Genomic DNA, 16,962 nt, shown 5'->3' on the forward strand with positions numbered 1-16,962 from the left:
ATTTTGTCAGTGTATATTTTTAAAAATGTATAATTTTTCTAATTTTATACCTTTAAAAATGTCCTTTTTAAATTTCATAATACATATTTTATTTTGTATTTGAATTTAAGAATATTTGTAATAGTAGAACGGCTCACCTTCATTCGTGTAGCTATTCAAATTTTGATGCTCATCGAATTTAATTGATTGGTTCGAGCTTAGCGGACTTATTCAAAACTTTATCGAACTTTCAATAATGATCAAATTTTCATAAATTCATTTTCAAATTTAATTTATTACTTTTGTGTGTATGTCTAAATGTGTAAATTAGATTGCGTATATGTGAACATATCTATAAAAAGATTTTTAAAGACATTCTCAAATTGCCAATTTTTCCCCTTTGAAATGAAACAAATTTGACAAGGTCAGTTACCATGATTTAACCATATAATCTAATCATTAAGATCATTAAGCATGTATACTTTACAATATTCGATTTTGTATTCTCACCTATTTTGCATACAAAATTTCTACATTCGTTTCAGTTTTAAAAGAAATGTATGATGATGCAGCAGGACTGGTGGCTGAAGCTCAGGCAAAAGATATTGACCTTGAAAAGCATTACCAGTCAACTCTAATAACACTCAAGAATGCTCTAGAAAGAGAAAAGAAAAAAGTTCAATTTTTTACTCCAATTGAAGTAAGATTGTGTGAAACAATTATTTTCACATTTCATAACATTCAGATTATAAAATGAATATATCTTGCTTTTAAAGTGTTTCTAAAATACGTTTTTTGATGTGTCACTGAGTAATTCCATTAACTCTTTCTACTAATTAAGGCCAAATTAATTAATAAATGAATTGAATAAATTGTCGCCTTAATTTAATAATTTAATCGCCTTAAATTATGAAAATTATATAACCTTGATTGAAACAATATTGACTTTTCATTGAAAGCCATACCGTAGATTAACATTACAGTATGGCATTTTTTTCAGGCGATAACTCGACAAATATGTGATGATATAAATACCATCATTTGCTATCTTACAGGACAAAAACTGAATCTTTCTATAGCGAAACTTCGTTTTTTACTAATATCTCAATTAGCAAACATTTAAGCTGTCGACAAACACTTTGTGAGCGTGGACGTGAGATCGAGTCGTACGAACGATTGCTACTAACGGAGAGTTCGTTAAGACTCATTGGCAGAACTAAAATATTTGATGATGTCATCATTTTGCCTTATACTCATTTTCCAATTGCAATAAATTTTTTTAATATATGAAAATTGTAATAAACAAGAAAAAATATGCATTTTTGATATATTCTCAAACTTAATCAACAGTTCCCAGTTTAAGAAACTTGTCAAAAGAAATCAAACATAAATGCAGTAAAGAAAAGTTTTGAATCGTGTCTATGTTTATTTAAAGTATTATGCACAGAATTTGGAGCCTGTGATGATTTCTTGTAAACAAAAATTTTGCAACGTAAGATTTAATAAACTGATTAATACATTAATTTTTTAATTTAATATAATAAATATTATGGAATTTTGAAATCACTTTTTTATAGTATGTGGGCCAAGTGTATGGAATCAAGATTTATTTGAATAAATCAATTAACTGATCATTATTTCATATGATATTAAAATAATGTCTTGCTATAGAAAACACAAGTGTACAGAATTTAAAAATTAGCAGATTAGGAAGTGAGTACCAAATGAGAGTATTGTGAAAGTTCAAATACATAAGTTTTGTTTCATGAATAATGAAAAATTGAAATGAGCACTGCAATTGAAAACCTATTGAATGTGAGTGCATAGGTATATTGCTAATTATGATGCTGTTCTCTTTTTAAATATGTTCACTCCCTTTTATTTCCGTTCAAACTATTTACGCATACAAGGTGGTAATAATTAAATTTTTATTCAGAGCATCCTGTAACAGAATCGAAACAGTGGATTGGTATCAAAATTAGTTTATGGACTATACATCAGTTACACTGGAGATATTTCTAAAAAAATTAGTCTAAAAATATCTGGCACTGTGCAACACAATAAGAGAAATTGAACGTAGGGAATGGCAAAGGTGAAAAAAAAATAACAATTTCAGTATTTATTGACTAATTATTGATCAGAGTGTCCTTAAGCCATTTCAAATTAGGATAGAAGATGGTTATGTGTTGCAAGAATGAAAGAAAAAAAAACTCATTTTGCACAAACAAACAAATTATGAAGAAATGTAACAAATGAAGTAGTTAATTATTAATGAAGCATTAATTATGTGCACATGGATGTAATGAATGGAGCTCAATTTGACTGGTATCATGCCCTTGTAAATTTAAATTCAACAACACATCTCAATTGATCTGATGTGACGTTACACATGTACTCAATCAATGAAGCAACTCTTCCTCCACTAATCACATTTCTTAAGTGGCGCAGTAATCAGATATTGCCCGAAGTCAGATCTAGAAAATCCTTTGGATAATCCAAGAAGTTTCTATAAGGAGAAATGTTGGGACAAAAGATTCTATATGGATTAATGCAACATTAACAAGTTCACTATTTAGCATGAAAATGGCCGATATTTGCTGTATTTATAACACAACAAACATCTGCAGTATGTGATGCTACTGATATACCATCACAGAAATATTTTGATTGATGAAGGATGAATTTTGCCATGAACTCCCCTATTTAACTTTGGAAAATTTCATGTAATCTGCGGAGTTTTTTCCCGCACCAAAGCGGAAATTTTGTATTTCCATTGACCCATTAAGGAAGAATTGTGTCTCATATTCAAGAATCATGATAGATCAACAGTCATTTTATTCTGTTAAGAAACCTTATTGGGAATTTGAGCCATGGTGGATTATCTGTCTTAGACAGTTATTAGGTGTAACGAATTTTGTTTGAGAAAGAATACATTGTTTCAAAGCACCCTCTGTATGGATATGAAATGAAATTATATGAAACCTATCTGTTAGAATAATGTGTATTTACTGTTGGCACCAGTTCAACTATCTTGGCTTTTTCAATAAACTGCAGAGTAAAACTTTTACATATTCTGTAAGTTGAACTAATTTTTTTGGTCCTTTCAAATTTCAATATCATGGCCCAGATACCTTTTTCAGGTATTAGTCAACATCATAGTTTTTTGCCAAAATTCCTAGATGTAGCAGTAGCCTTCCAGTTGTTTTTGTAGAACAACTTTTCTAGTAATGCATATTCAACTAATAACACCGTCATCTTTACAGTTTGGAATGCAAAATTAAATGATTACTCTCACCTTTTATACCAAGATCTGTTTTGCATCACCTTTCTATAATATAAATTTAGATCAATTATCTTTTTCATTTCTGAAAAAGGAATATTTAATTGTATTAATTAATTTTTAATGCTTATTAATTTTGTGCTTAAAGGTTCAAATTGTTATTTTTATTATGTGATCATTTTCTATGTTGAATTACTTGTATTGCTGTGAAGAATGCCTTAGTTCATATTTTTTTAGATTTCTTTAGTGTATCTATATTCTAATTTTGGAGTGAATTCCCTGACTAGTTTCAGCTACGGTATACTCTAAGGGATGTTTACTTATAACCACCTTGCATTTGTTTCAGTTTTAACATCTTATTTTTGAAATTCTCTTAATTTCTTAGTTTAAATATATTTATTTTTTAATAAAATAAATCTAATCCCTATATAGAACTGCCTTAACAATTTTAATGCATACTAATTACTTATTTTGCAATTCACCGATTTTTTATATAGGTCTCTAAGAACGGTAGATAACACAAATGAAATATGTTAAATAAAGCTTTTGCTTTTCATTAAATTTTAAAGAATAAGATCCCATCGGCAGAAAGATGCCCATTTACATTATGAAAATGTATCAAGTCTCTAAAGAGTAACTTGACTTGAGTCAGTGTGAATTTAATTCCTTTAATTGAAACGAAACTCACCATGGAAACATTAAATAACATTTAAAATGAAGAAAACTTTTTGCAACAACTTGCATAATAATTCATAAATAATGAAATATTACAAATACTTACTTTTTTTTTTAGGGTCATGTGATTTCTGAATGAGAGTAATAGCTGAATGCTTTGAAATTTCTGTAACATAATCATCTGCATCATCATTTGTTGTCTGTCAAACATGTTGACACATTTTATATATCTTTGCTGATATTCAGAAGAATGTGGAAGCATTGAATATATATTGTTAAAAAAATATTTTATGTAGTAAAGATTATAAACTGAGATTGTGGATATGTGATATGAATTCTCTTCTTTTCTTACATGCCGAAATTTACATTGTGCAACACGTGAAATTCCCTAAAAAAATATGAGTAATAAAACTTTGTGAATTCAAATATCTGGAAATCAAAGAAAGGTCACTATCTCCCCCCCCCCCATCTGAATATCACCAATCATCAAAAAAGGAGTACAGAATGCGAATTTCACTTTACCATTTGTACATTTACTATTGCAAGATAACTCATAATCATTAAAGAATCTGTAACATAAAAATTTTTTAAAAAATAAGGTTTGCATTTATCAAAATATAATCTGGAATCACTGTTAAAAGAAAAATAATTTTTCATGATATGGGAGAAAGCCTTATTCTCTTAAAGTATTTTTAATATAACGTGTAAAAGCGCGTTATAATTCTAAACAAATTCTGAATGAGATTCTACCATAGATTAAATTTATTTCAACTCATTGCACATAATCTTTACCAGAATAGTATTATGTATATTTTCTAATGAGGCCGTTAGTTATAGATTATTTACATTGTGCAACACGTGAAATTCCCTAAAAAAATATGAGTAATAAAACTTTGTGAATTCAAATATCTGGAAATCAAAGAAAGGTCACTATCTCCCCCCCCCCATCTGAATATCACCGATCATCAAAAAAGGAGTACAGAATGCGAATTTCACTTTACCATTTGTACATTTACTATTGCAAGATAACTCATAATCATTAAAGAATCTGTAACATAAAAATTTTTTAAAAAATAAGGTTTGCATTTATCAAAATATAATCTGGAATCACTGTTAAAAGAAAAATAATTTTTCATGATATGGGAGAAAGCCTTATTCTCTTAAAGTATTTTTAATATAACGTGTAAAAGCGCGTTATAATTCTAAACAAATTCTGAATGAGATTCTACCATAGATTAAATTTATTTCAACTCATTGCACATAATCTTTACCAGAATAGTATTTTGTATATTTTCTAATGAGGCCGTTAGTTATAGATTATTTTCTGACAGAATTTTTCTGCTCCCAACCACTTGTGGTTGTTTTTTTAATTGATTAGAAAAATATAAGTTGTACAAAATTTCACTTGGATTGGACAACAACCCACAAACGTCTTGAAGTTGGAATAATCCATGAAATAAAATTCTGTAAAATATTTTTTAATAGCACAACAATTTCTATAAGGAAAACACGTTTCTATATAGAGCAATAATTTCTAAAAAATCAAAAAATATGAAAGAATGAGAGTTGTTACTGTTGAATATTTCTTATTGTCTTCGGCTATGGTCTGTAAAATAAATTGCTTCCCATTTTCATATTTTTGTTTGAATGTTTTTGTATTCCTGAATTAGTTCGGTGCCCCTTCCTCCAGCATCATTCACAAGAATTCTCTTATCAAATTTTTCATTTCCACTTTTTTTTTTTTAAGATCTCCTTCCATGTTGTAGGGTCTTTGTTGAGGAAATTGATGCTGATAAGAAATCTCTTGAAGAAACTTTTTGTAACGTTAGTTGCAAAAGACGAAAACTCATTATTTGTAAAGGAAGAAAAATCATTTTTTGTAGAACGTAGATCTTTAGTTGATTTTTTCCCCCTTCTTCCAATTCTTCCCCTTTGTCAGCATCCATCGTAATTGAGACATATTTGTCTTAACCGTGGTTAGAACATTATCATCAAATAAGGATAGACGCAATTTCGGGAGCTAAGTACCAGAGATAATTTGAAAACTTGTTACAGTTGTCTTACTGATTTCCGGGTCAGTAGTCTAATAATTTATCAATTAAGGCATAAATAAGTAATCACGATAAGGTGCTTTAATTGCTTCCGATGATAGAAACCCAGCTCCAACGTACATTTAAGCTAGAAAAATATATAAACTTTTAAGTTCTTTACTTTATCAGATAACTGAAACTTATCGATCTTGAGTACATAAATTGCTTTTGCCATTCACCTAGCATGACTTACAGCTCCTGGTATACAAAATGGATATTATTCTTCGGAATGCCGCTACAAAACTCCAATAATTCTTGGTAATCATCTCTCTGTTTCTGCACAGAAATGTAGTGTTCAAGAATGGTACAGTAAGCATCATTGGGTTGTTCATTGCAGCCATTTATGTAAATGTTCTTGTCGAATTTTGTCCAGCCTTTTCTAAGCTGGAGAAGTTGCACTCCATGAGTGAATTGAAACTCACTCTCTGAAAATTAATTAAAAAATAAAGGAAGTTACAAAAAATTATGATTGATCCATTTTTCTAGATTTTGATAGGTATCGTTTATTTAGGCTGTGTTCTGAATTGGTAAAAAAAGATGGCTTGTTCTTTTCCTAAAAATATTGCCATTTCAATGAATTCCCAACAACTACTCCGTGCCTTGAAAAGTTAATATTATTGTTAATCTTTTGAATATCTACGAATGCCGGAAGCAACTTTCCACCCCCGCCCATCACTAATTTTTAACAGTCTTTGAGATAAAATGTGTACTGAATTTCTGCGTGTCTCAAAACTCTACATTTACAAAAGCGTTTAAAAGGCATTAGATTTATTACTTCTTGTTTCGCAGCCATCAACATATAAACACCATTTCTATCAAAAAAAGTGCAGTATACCTCGAATTTCTGAAACTATTGCTGCTGCTGAGGTAGCTTTGATATTTGCTTATCGATGATAGAAAAATGTTCACTGCCGTCATCAGTATCATTGCTGGATATTAAATCATTAGTTTTTAATATAACAAATTCTCATTCCATTTCTTCATAAGCCCTTTTTTCCCCTAGTAGCTTCCATTGCAGAGTGTTTAGTGTTCATTCTTCCATGTGCTAATGTTTTTGATTGACAACAATCATGGAAGCCGATCGTTCTTTAAGACGCTGAAGCATTAAAAAATTCTTATCCTCTTTATTTTACACCTGTCCGAAAGCATCTGCATGAACTATATCAAAATGAGTGCCCGTATCCTCAACCATAAATGGTTGTAATAAAATTCGGTAATAAATAAAACTCGGTACAGGAATGAAAGTCGTCAATATAATAACTAAAAAATTAATTTATGAGAAAGAAATTTCAGCATTTCATGGTCTATGAGAGTCGTCTCGCAGTTGCCCGATTGAGATAAAAATTTTGCACATATTTTGTTGATTGAAACAAGAATGAGGTGGGAGTTAAGTAGTTGGAAAACATGGGCCAATTTTCATCTAATTCTTCCCCTAATATAATATAGTTAAAAATAAATTTTGTTGGTAACATGCAATATTCATTGCGTTATAATTACCTATAGATAGTTTTTTAAAATAATTATTATTCGAGAAGGTTTAATTATTGGGCTTTTGTCCAGAAAAATTTCAGCTATCATAGGCAAAAAAAAAAAAAAAAAAAAACTAATACAAAAATTAAACTATAAATTTTGCAAATGCTATATTTTCAAGTGACAGCTTTTGTTGATACTCACAGTGATTATAAAAATTATATCTCGTTATGAAAAATCATTTGATTATTGTGTTTGTTTCTATACTGTGCTGTCTATGTCCTCAATAAAAGTGTATTGTGAAAACCAGAGTATTTGCTAGACTCGCATATTCATAAGCACTAGGCCACGAATGTTACAGTGGCGCTGTCCACAGGATACGATCTAATGTGATTAAGGATTAACAAAGAAGTCGTTCAGATGGATACCTGGAAATGCTCATTGGAGGTAAGCACCTTTCCTTTTGCGTGTATTGCTTGGACATTTTCAAAGCTTTGTGTGATTAAATTTATTGTGTGAAAAAATTAAATTAGAGTTAGGTATTATGATTCATCACGCGAGGAAAAACGAACTTAAAATTATCACCGAAGAAATCGGAGGCATGGTAACTAATACTATTTTAGGTAGCGACCCTTTAAATATGATCCGAAATTTGTCGAATATTTTGTGAATTCGATAGCAAATGCGAAAAAACAAAGAGAAGAACAACAAGATCAGTTGGAATTGGAAAAATTAAAATTAGAAAAAGCCAAACTTGAGCAAGCAAAACTAGATTCCGAATCTCAGTTAAAACAAGAAAGAATAGAAAAAGAGAAACTCAAAAAGAATTAAAAAAACTGAACGCATTATCTCAGAGAAAATAAAAGGGTGATTCAAAACTTATCACTCAAAATTTGGGGGGAGGTAGAAGATAGTCAGGAAATCGATTTCATATAGGAAAGTATGTCCACAAACGTCATCTGCATGGACAAAAGGGACAAGTGAGGTGAACGTAATGAAACAGTACAGTTAAGTGGTAACGAATGTGACTTTTATTCCAACAAGGTAAAGTACAGATTCACAGTAAGTACTCAAAATTGCAGCCATTTACACGAACACAGGATTCACTGCACCGTTGCATTGGCCACCGAACATTTTCATGGCATATCACGGACAGTGCCTGTGGTGGCCAATATTCGTGCAACAAGGTCCATTTCACTGCCGACGGGAGTCTCGGGCACATGGTTATTCATGCCCCACTCCCTACAAAATGAAATCCATGGGCAATAAATCAGGTGACCTGGGTGGCCAAGCGATCGGTCCACCTCTGTCGATCCATCTAACTCCGACTGTTCGATTTAGATAATCACGCGCAACAATTGTCCTAAGAGCTGGGGTCCCCGTCATGTTGATATCACATATTTCAGCGCATATGCGCAGGAACAGCGCCAAGAAAAGTCCGTAACACTGTCTCGAGAAAGATTCGATATTTCCGGAAGTCCAATCGGGAATGTAGCAAATAACATCCCAAAAAACATTCACCAATGATTCTAACCCACACATTTATGGCCGAACGATATTGCGCAACGTCACTTCTCGTACCATGCAGGTTGTCGTAAGCCTACACATGTGAATTGTGTGTACGGAACACACCTTCACGACTGAATGGAACTTCATCTGTAAAAAGGACAGAAGCTGGAAAATTTGGGTCCAGGGCAGCTTTCTGCATGAATCATTGTGCTAATTCCACACACTTTGGATAATCCTTAGAATGCAGTAACTGTACCCCTTGCAGATGGTAAGGATGCACATGTTCTTCGTGCATTAACTTCCACATTGCTGACTGGGAGACCTCAAGCTGCTGAGCAATAGCACGTGTGCTGGTATTCAGACTTTCTTCGAGGGACTGTAAGACTTGTTCTGCGACGTTGACAGTCCACATCAGTCATCTTCTCCCCGTATCTTGCATATTTCTGCTCAGTAAACCACGCTCGCACAGATTTCGATGAACACATGCAAATATTTGATGCTGCGATATTCTTCTGTTGGAGTATCAGTCATCGCAAATTTGGCTTGCTCAGTAGCCGCTTTCGCCAGCTGCCGCATATGCGAGATGCATATCCGCTAACTTTTGATGCATAAAACGATTCATCTTATCATTAGTAAGTCACCTCTTACACTGATGACAGCGGGAGAGTTATACAATGGTTGGGTATTTACAGCGCCTTCTACATACGCATGCGTACATTTGCAAACATACTTCCCTAAGTGAAATTGGTTTCCTAACTATCCCCCCCCCCACACACACACACGAAATTCGAACGATAAGTTTGAATCATCCTGTGTAAACTAGTGTTATAATATTTCAAACTATCGAACTTTCAAAATTTTGTCAAACAACTGCAAATGCGAAATATTTTGCGTAGTTTATTTTTAATTTTTTATACTTATAAATAATTTTGTTAGTTACTTATTTTGATTAATTTAAAACTCCATAAAATACTTGCTTTTGATAGAATGACGTTTTACATGGTTTCCTTTTGAACTTTTTAAAACTATTATTATAGCATATATTTTACCATATTCTTATCCTATACCATTTTTAAATGACAATGGAAAAAAAATTTGTTTTTTAGAAAAATAAATTAATATTAAAATTATCAGAAATAATTTTAAATTTGATCATCTACACACCTATCTATATATAAGATTTATTTCCTTCATTTATATTTCCTATTTATTTTATTTTATTCTTTAATGCATAGAAAAAATATCAACACATATTTCAATTTTATAATTAATCAGTATAATTTTACTGATATATATACTTTTAAATTTCTAATATTGCCCATATAATCTGTTATTTCATGAAAATTCAAAACGGAAAAATATAATTCTTATAAAAATATTTTCTTTACTATATACTTTCATATTGCTTAACGTGAGCAATAAACAAACAATTACTAAAAAACAATGAATGAAATGAGTAAAAAACTGAAACTCCTATTTTAAAATATTTAGCAACCCCTTCCTCCTTTTTAATGCATTAATTAAAAATTGTGTAAAACTCTCAATTATATAACTCCCATTATATATTTCTTCAACAGATAACATTTTATAAGAACAAATTAATAATTTACTTCAAATTTTTAATATTTTCTTGATCTATGATTAACTCTGGATACTTCAAAAATATATTTCATAAAAATTCCATACACAAAAATGCAACACTTCTTTAAATTATACGAAATTTCTTATACTCTGCTATTTACTATTAATTTATAAATTCATGTTGTGGAAACTTTATACTTCTTTATAAATGCTAGTGTTATCTAATGTTCAATAGGCAACATTTTACAAACACAAATTAATAATTTACTTCAAATTTCTAATATTTTCTTGAAAACTTCCATACACAAAAATGCAATTTCTTATATTCTTGCTATTAACTTATAAAGTTACTTCATGTTATAGAAATTTTACACTTCATTATAAACGTAAAACAAGAATTTACTGTTGCTCTTAATTTGAGTTATAGACAAATATATATATATATATATATATATATATATATATATATATATATATATATATATATATATATATATATAAACCTAAAATTCTCTCTGTATTTTTTGGAGATTGTAAAAATAACTATGCAGAACAATTTATTTATAGACCTTTATGAAATAATATTTTACAAATATGACAATAATTTACTTCAAAATTTTGACTGAATTTTCTGTAATGACTTAAAACACCGAAACAGTATCCTGAAACTATGACTTTTAAGAATATTGTCACAAAGTCATTTATAAACAAAATTTATTTACAATATTTGTAATGAAAAGTCTGAAATTTCTAAAAAACCACACACACATATTACAGTGAAAACCCGAAATCAGTCAAAACGCGAATTAACTGGGGGAAACGCGTTCAAACTGACAGCGCTAAGGAGAACCCGTTTTATTTGTGTTTTGACTAATTTGTTAGACAGTATATTTTAATCCAAAATTATTGTATTAAACTATACTTACTAATACAGTGTTTAAGGAAAAAAACCGGTAATTGAAAAAAAAATACTTTACTTGAATATTATTTAATACAGTACCGTTATTACAAATTACTTATTTCGACATGGCAAACAAATGTGACACTTAAAATTTCAGAACAGAAACATCTCTTTGAAGAAGAATCTTTTTTACAAGAACAGCGGGCGAACCCTTGTCCAATTCCTACAGTTACTTTTCTTGCTGCTGTTCTCAGTGAAATGTCCTGATTCGGTAGTCGTTCTTGAGTCAAGAAAATTTGCTGACTCAAGAAACAAAGAAGATCAAATATCTAAGAACAAAAAAAGATCTGAAAATCAGTGAATATATTAAATTTTTGCATGAAACTTATATCCTGATTAACTGTAATCTACTGTATAAATACTTATAAAATTAATAAAATAAAAACCATATATTTATTGAGTAAATACTGAATTAATTGTTTAAATATCATTTCTTACTTCGAATAAAATTTGTTCAGAACTCCTATCTTTCATGTCAATTTTGTACAGGTCATCTTAACTTTTTTTTTTTTTTTTTTTTTTTTTTTTTTACGCACTATACCGATGAGATTTCACAAATCAGCTTTTACTCTATCAACGTCTGGAATGGGAACAATGACATTACCTCCAATATCAAACTCAAGTTGTGTTGCATGGGAGATCTTTTCATTTGTTTGGCTTCCTCTCTAATCAGAAATCGACTTACTAGCAAGCATATGCTCCCTTGATTGTGCTTGTTCAGTTTCTTGCTTTTCTCCATTCATGTCCTCAAACATTTACTGAAGTTCAGCCACATCTTCGATATCTTTTTTATAATATCTGATGGCAAGGTTGTGACTCTCATTATAACTTTTGGTTCAATCCCAAACATAGGTTTGTATGGTGATTGTTTTATTCTTCAATATAGAACTCTGTTTTTCATGAAGTGGACAAAACGAAAACTATTGGACCATTTTGTAGTTTGATTATTCTTCATCCATGAAGCCAACATATTTTCTACGTCTTGGTTGACCCTCTCAACTGAACCCTTCGACTGGCTGTGCCGAGGTTTCCCATGAACAATCTTCAATTCTGACCAATACGTACATAACTGCTCTATAACGGAATTTAAAAACTCTCTTCCATTATCAAAGCAACCTTTTCCGTTCTTTTGCTCTGAAGTGGTCGTAGTAACACAAACTTTGTTAAATGTTCCTACCATAATAAACCTAAATTCATTATCTGCCTGAGATTATAAGTCAATCAAATCCACTTGGCAGTGTGTATTCATTTCTGAGTAAATAATATGTTTAGAAGTCAAACCTTTCCTTTTTTTATTTTTTTCTGTTGACATGTTTTATACATCGATAAAAAAAATATTGTATCATTTCAGTAGATATATTAGCAAATTTTCTAGAATTTTCAATTTTAAGTCTGTCTCTAACCCATGTCCTATGGCCATACGTGCAAATTCGCGAGCATCAAAAATTTCTTCAACTGGTAAATAGTGTTTTATGGGCTCATTTGAAGAAACCAACTTTTTTACTCAACTGATTTTGAAAATATCAAACGTTTTTAATCTGCGCTATTGAACTGAAATCTTGCTAACGGCAGATTTTGTTTCGTCAACCTCAGATAAGAGAGTGTTGTATTCATCATGTGTAATAGCTTTAAAGTTATTCTGTTTTTTTATGTAAAAAACTGTAATTGTCCAAGAAATTTATTTTTCCAATTTTTGGCGCAAAAAGTTAACATTTTCTTCATTCCCTAGCACAGTCAGTTAGAACACGTTTTCCTTAGTTAATTCGGGTTCTCCCTAGCGCTGTCAGTTAAAACGCGTTTTCCCTAGTTAATTCGCGCTTTGTTTGATTTCGGGTTTTCACTGTAACATATATAATTACTAATAAATATCAAGTTAATAAAGTAAAAAGGAGAAATAGAAACAAGATTAAACCAAAATAAAAAGAATCCGGCCTGAAGACTTTCTCAAGGGTCACCCTCAGACAAGGATTCAAAACAAGGGATTTTTTTCTGTAAGGGGTCAGACTTCTAATCCAACAAATATTGACCCCTCGTGACCCGAAAATTATTCCAATTATTTATTACCTTGAATGACGAAAGCAGAAACAAAATGAAGCGGGAAGCAAGACAAAACACAATGGGACACTTTTGTAGAAATAAATTTTTTTGCCTGCTTATGGTATGTCCTTTCCTTTTTGTTTTAATAATTGGTTGTGAGAGTTCTTGTATAGTTTGTATTATTTTATTGTATTTTTCTCTTAAAAATGGAGATTCTATTCTTTTGTGATTTATTGCTTTATTTTTGTATAAAATGGTGTATCTCTTAGGCCTTAATTTCAGGGGATTTTCGGATCACGAGGGTTCAATATTGTTGGACTAAAAGTCTGACCCCTTACAGAAAGAAACCCTTATTTTGAATCCTTGCCTGAGGGTGGCCCTTGAGAAAGTCTTCAGGCCGAATTCTTTTTATTTTGTTTCTATTTCTCCTTTTTACTTTATTAACTTGATATTTATTACTAATTAGATTAGGTTCATCTGTGTTTTAGTAGCAGCTGCATTGGCGCTCTCTAAATACAATGGTGCTTTTTTAGTTTGATTCAAAAGTAATTTTAATTTTAGATTGTTTTGGAAATAGGTTTTAATTTGGAACTTCATAATGCTTATATTTTTTATTACTTCTTATATAATATATAACAATATTTTGGTTGAAGCAGAATGTAGGTTGGACAAGCAGTGAAGAGACTTTGTATTTTTAATTTCGTTTTATTCTCTCTCGGTAGGCAAATATGATTATCTACAAGAAGGCGCAGCGCGGCACAAAAGGCAGAAGTATAGAAGGGACGAAACAAATGATCACTAGTCTTATATAACATTTAATTTCCGGTCACGCGCCAATTCAATACACGTGGTGACCTTTGAAAAGGGCAACGGAAGTATCACTTTCACTCGATAAGTAGAATTGATTGCGCAGTAATTTTTAAACAGCTTCACACGTGGAATGAGATCAGGAAATCAGAGAATATTTTAATATGGGCTAAATTAAGATAAAGTTTTGGAAATTAATTTGGATTAAATTAAGAGTTTAAAATATCATTACATATACATATATATATATATTCAAAATACGTAAAGAAAAATGAAAGATGAACATAACAAAATTTATGCCTTTCTTATTAAGGAAAACGAAATTTTCATATAAAAAAATAAGGAATTAAAGTTAACCTACTTGTTTCAACATTGTAGGCATGTATGATATTTTAATTACATTATTCACGCAAGGATATTTCATATTTTGGGACTTTGTTTAATATATCCATTTGACGAACCCATAGCCTATTCCACTGGACTGAGCAATTGCAACTGACCAGAGAGGAATTATGTGGTCAGGAATATCTTCTAAGCAAGTTCTTAGGGCATAAAGTGAACTGTAATCTCGCATATAATTGTTTTAAGTTTCCTTCCAAAGTTCCAAGTCGGTAGAAATAATGTCGAAAAGCTTCAGAGAAGAGAAATGAAGAGTCGGTCATACTCTGTCACATTCATTACAACTGCAATATATTGTCCGAATCACCTTGCCCCTTGTCGACGTCAGGAATAGGTACTCGCACAGTACTTTCCCAAAGAAGCAGTGGGAAATTATTTTTGGCTTATATTTCCAGATTGATTTTAGAATTTATTTTACCTTCAATAACATTTTCAGTTTTGACACAGAAGCCGCTCAAAATATCAATTTCATCGAATCGGAGATGTATTTCATATTTTCCCGGGTTGCCATTGACATTCTATGAAATGCATAGAAAATGTGTGTAATATGAATTGTTTCATTCATTGCCGGCTAGTTTTAGGCGTTATATACAATGCCCAGGCATTCTATAGAATGCCGGATTTCATACTTTGCCGATAACATATTTAATGAATTATATACATACTTTTCTTCAGATTCACTTTCTCTTTTTCATCAGATTTGATGAACCTAGAAAACATATTTCTCAATTAGAATAATGATTGAGCTTTCGCTTTTAAAAGTTCAAATAAAATATTTGTTGACAATTGGAGATGTGTAATTAACGAGTAAAAGTCTTATAAAACTTCATAAGCATGATAATATTTTCGATCTGATAATGGACTGCGGAGACAAATTTTATAATAACATTTAGGATAATAGAGAAAAATAAAAATAAATGAACCTAATGGCAGTAAAATTTATGTTATTATTTTATGAAATGTGAAATAATTATAAATTATTCATATAAGAGCATTCAAATACACCTACATAAATCGCAAGTTTTAAAGAATTTTTTTTTCGAAGTTTACAGTAACTATGTTCTGCTAAGCTTTTTTAGTCTCATGTCAAAATAAAAAATATTTACACAAATGTATTGTAAAACCAAACAAAAGAACGTCATTTAATACTTTTTCAAATTTCTTTTGTTTGAAATTATTGTTAACAAAAAAAAAGAAATGTTAAATGAAGAGGAAAAATAACTGCAATAATTTAAGAACATGCGAAATAAAAAGCTAACAAGAATTAAAATCACTTGAAAAAAACACGAACAAGAAAAGAAATGACGATAACTCAATTAACCAAGTAAAGTTTTAACACTTAATGAAATATAGAGATTAACAGTGGATCGTTAGTTTAAATATTTATTCCGTTTTATGGTCACTTACACCTAATGCTAATATCACTTGCAACTCCATGTTCCAGGTAATCAACAAGTCCGAACGGCTTTAACAAAAATAATCTTTTTTATTTACTATTTAGAAAAAATACTATACTATTTACAAATATATAATAATAAATAATTTGCACTTACCACATTTCTTGAAATGATAGCACTTGTTGCTGGAAGAATTCCAACACCCAATACACACCAGGTGATTCATGGGAAATTCCTAATATATTCGCACAGCACTACCCAGGAACAAGAGATTTTCCAGACATCGAGGTGATTATTTGAAACGATCGTTTGCACACAATCGCTGTAGGATTTCGCCCCAATGGAAAGGTGACAGAAAAAAAGTAGTCAAAATCCGATATCGCCTGGATGCAATGCCGGCGTCTTAGAAATACGGGTGAGTTTGACCCGACCATTGCGATCATTGGCCAATCATCAGCTCATCAATCAGAGCTGACATCTTTCAAGACTCATCTTCAACAATACCAGTTCAAGGTAATGAGCTATAGTAAGAAGAATGCCTCAGCAACATTTCAGCGAGTGATTAACAAAGCCATGTCACAATATAGAGAATTTTCCCTTGCTTTAACTGCTGTGTACTCAGATAACTGGGAAGAACATATTTTTTTTATCTGGAAACCAACTCCAAGATTAAACTTCAGTGATTAAACTTCAACGTGTTCGTCTTCGCAGTCGACAACGCATTGCATTCGGGAGATTGTGGACAACAATGCCGAACGTAACATGCAAGGAGGAATC

General features: G+C 30.9%; 1 protein-coding gene across 6 annotated transcripts in view; it reads left to right on the forward strand.

The window, feature by feature from the left end:
* The window catches only part of LOC129958150 (leucine-rich PPR motif-containing protein, mitochondrial-like), a 123,933-nt gene extending 119,670 nt beyond the window's left edge, over positions 1–4,263 (forward strand). For all 6 annotated transcript variants that reach the window (XM_056070376.1, XM_056070377.1, XM_056070379.1 and 3 more), the window contains exons 35-36: positions 525–679; positions 4,053–4,263. In XM_056070376.1, the coding sequence (XP_055926351.1) occupies positions 525–679; positions 4,053–4,073 (176 nt within the window). In that variant the 3' untranslated portion in view covers positions 4,074–4,263. The remainder of the gene's footprint in view (positions 1–524; positions 680–4,052) is intronic.
* Positions 4,264–16,962: the final 12,699 nt, after the last annotated feature.

Source organism: Argiope bruennichi, chromosome X1, assembly GCF_947563725.1.
Source record: "Argiope bruennichi chromosome X1, qqArgBrue1.1, whole genome shotgun sequence".
NCBI lineage: Eukaryota > Metazoa > Arthropoda > Arachnida > Araneae > Araneidae > Argiope > Argiope bruennichi.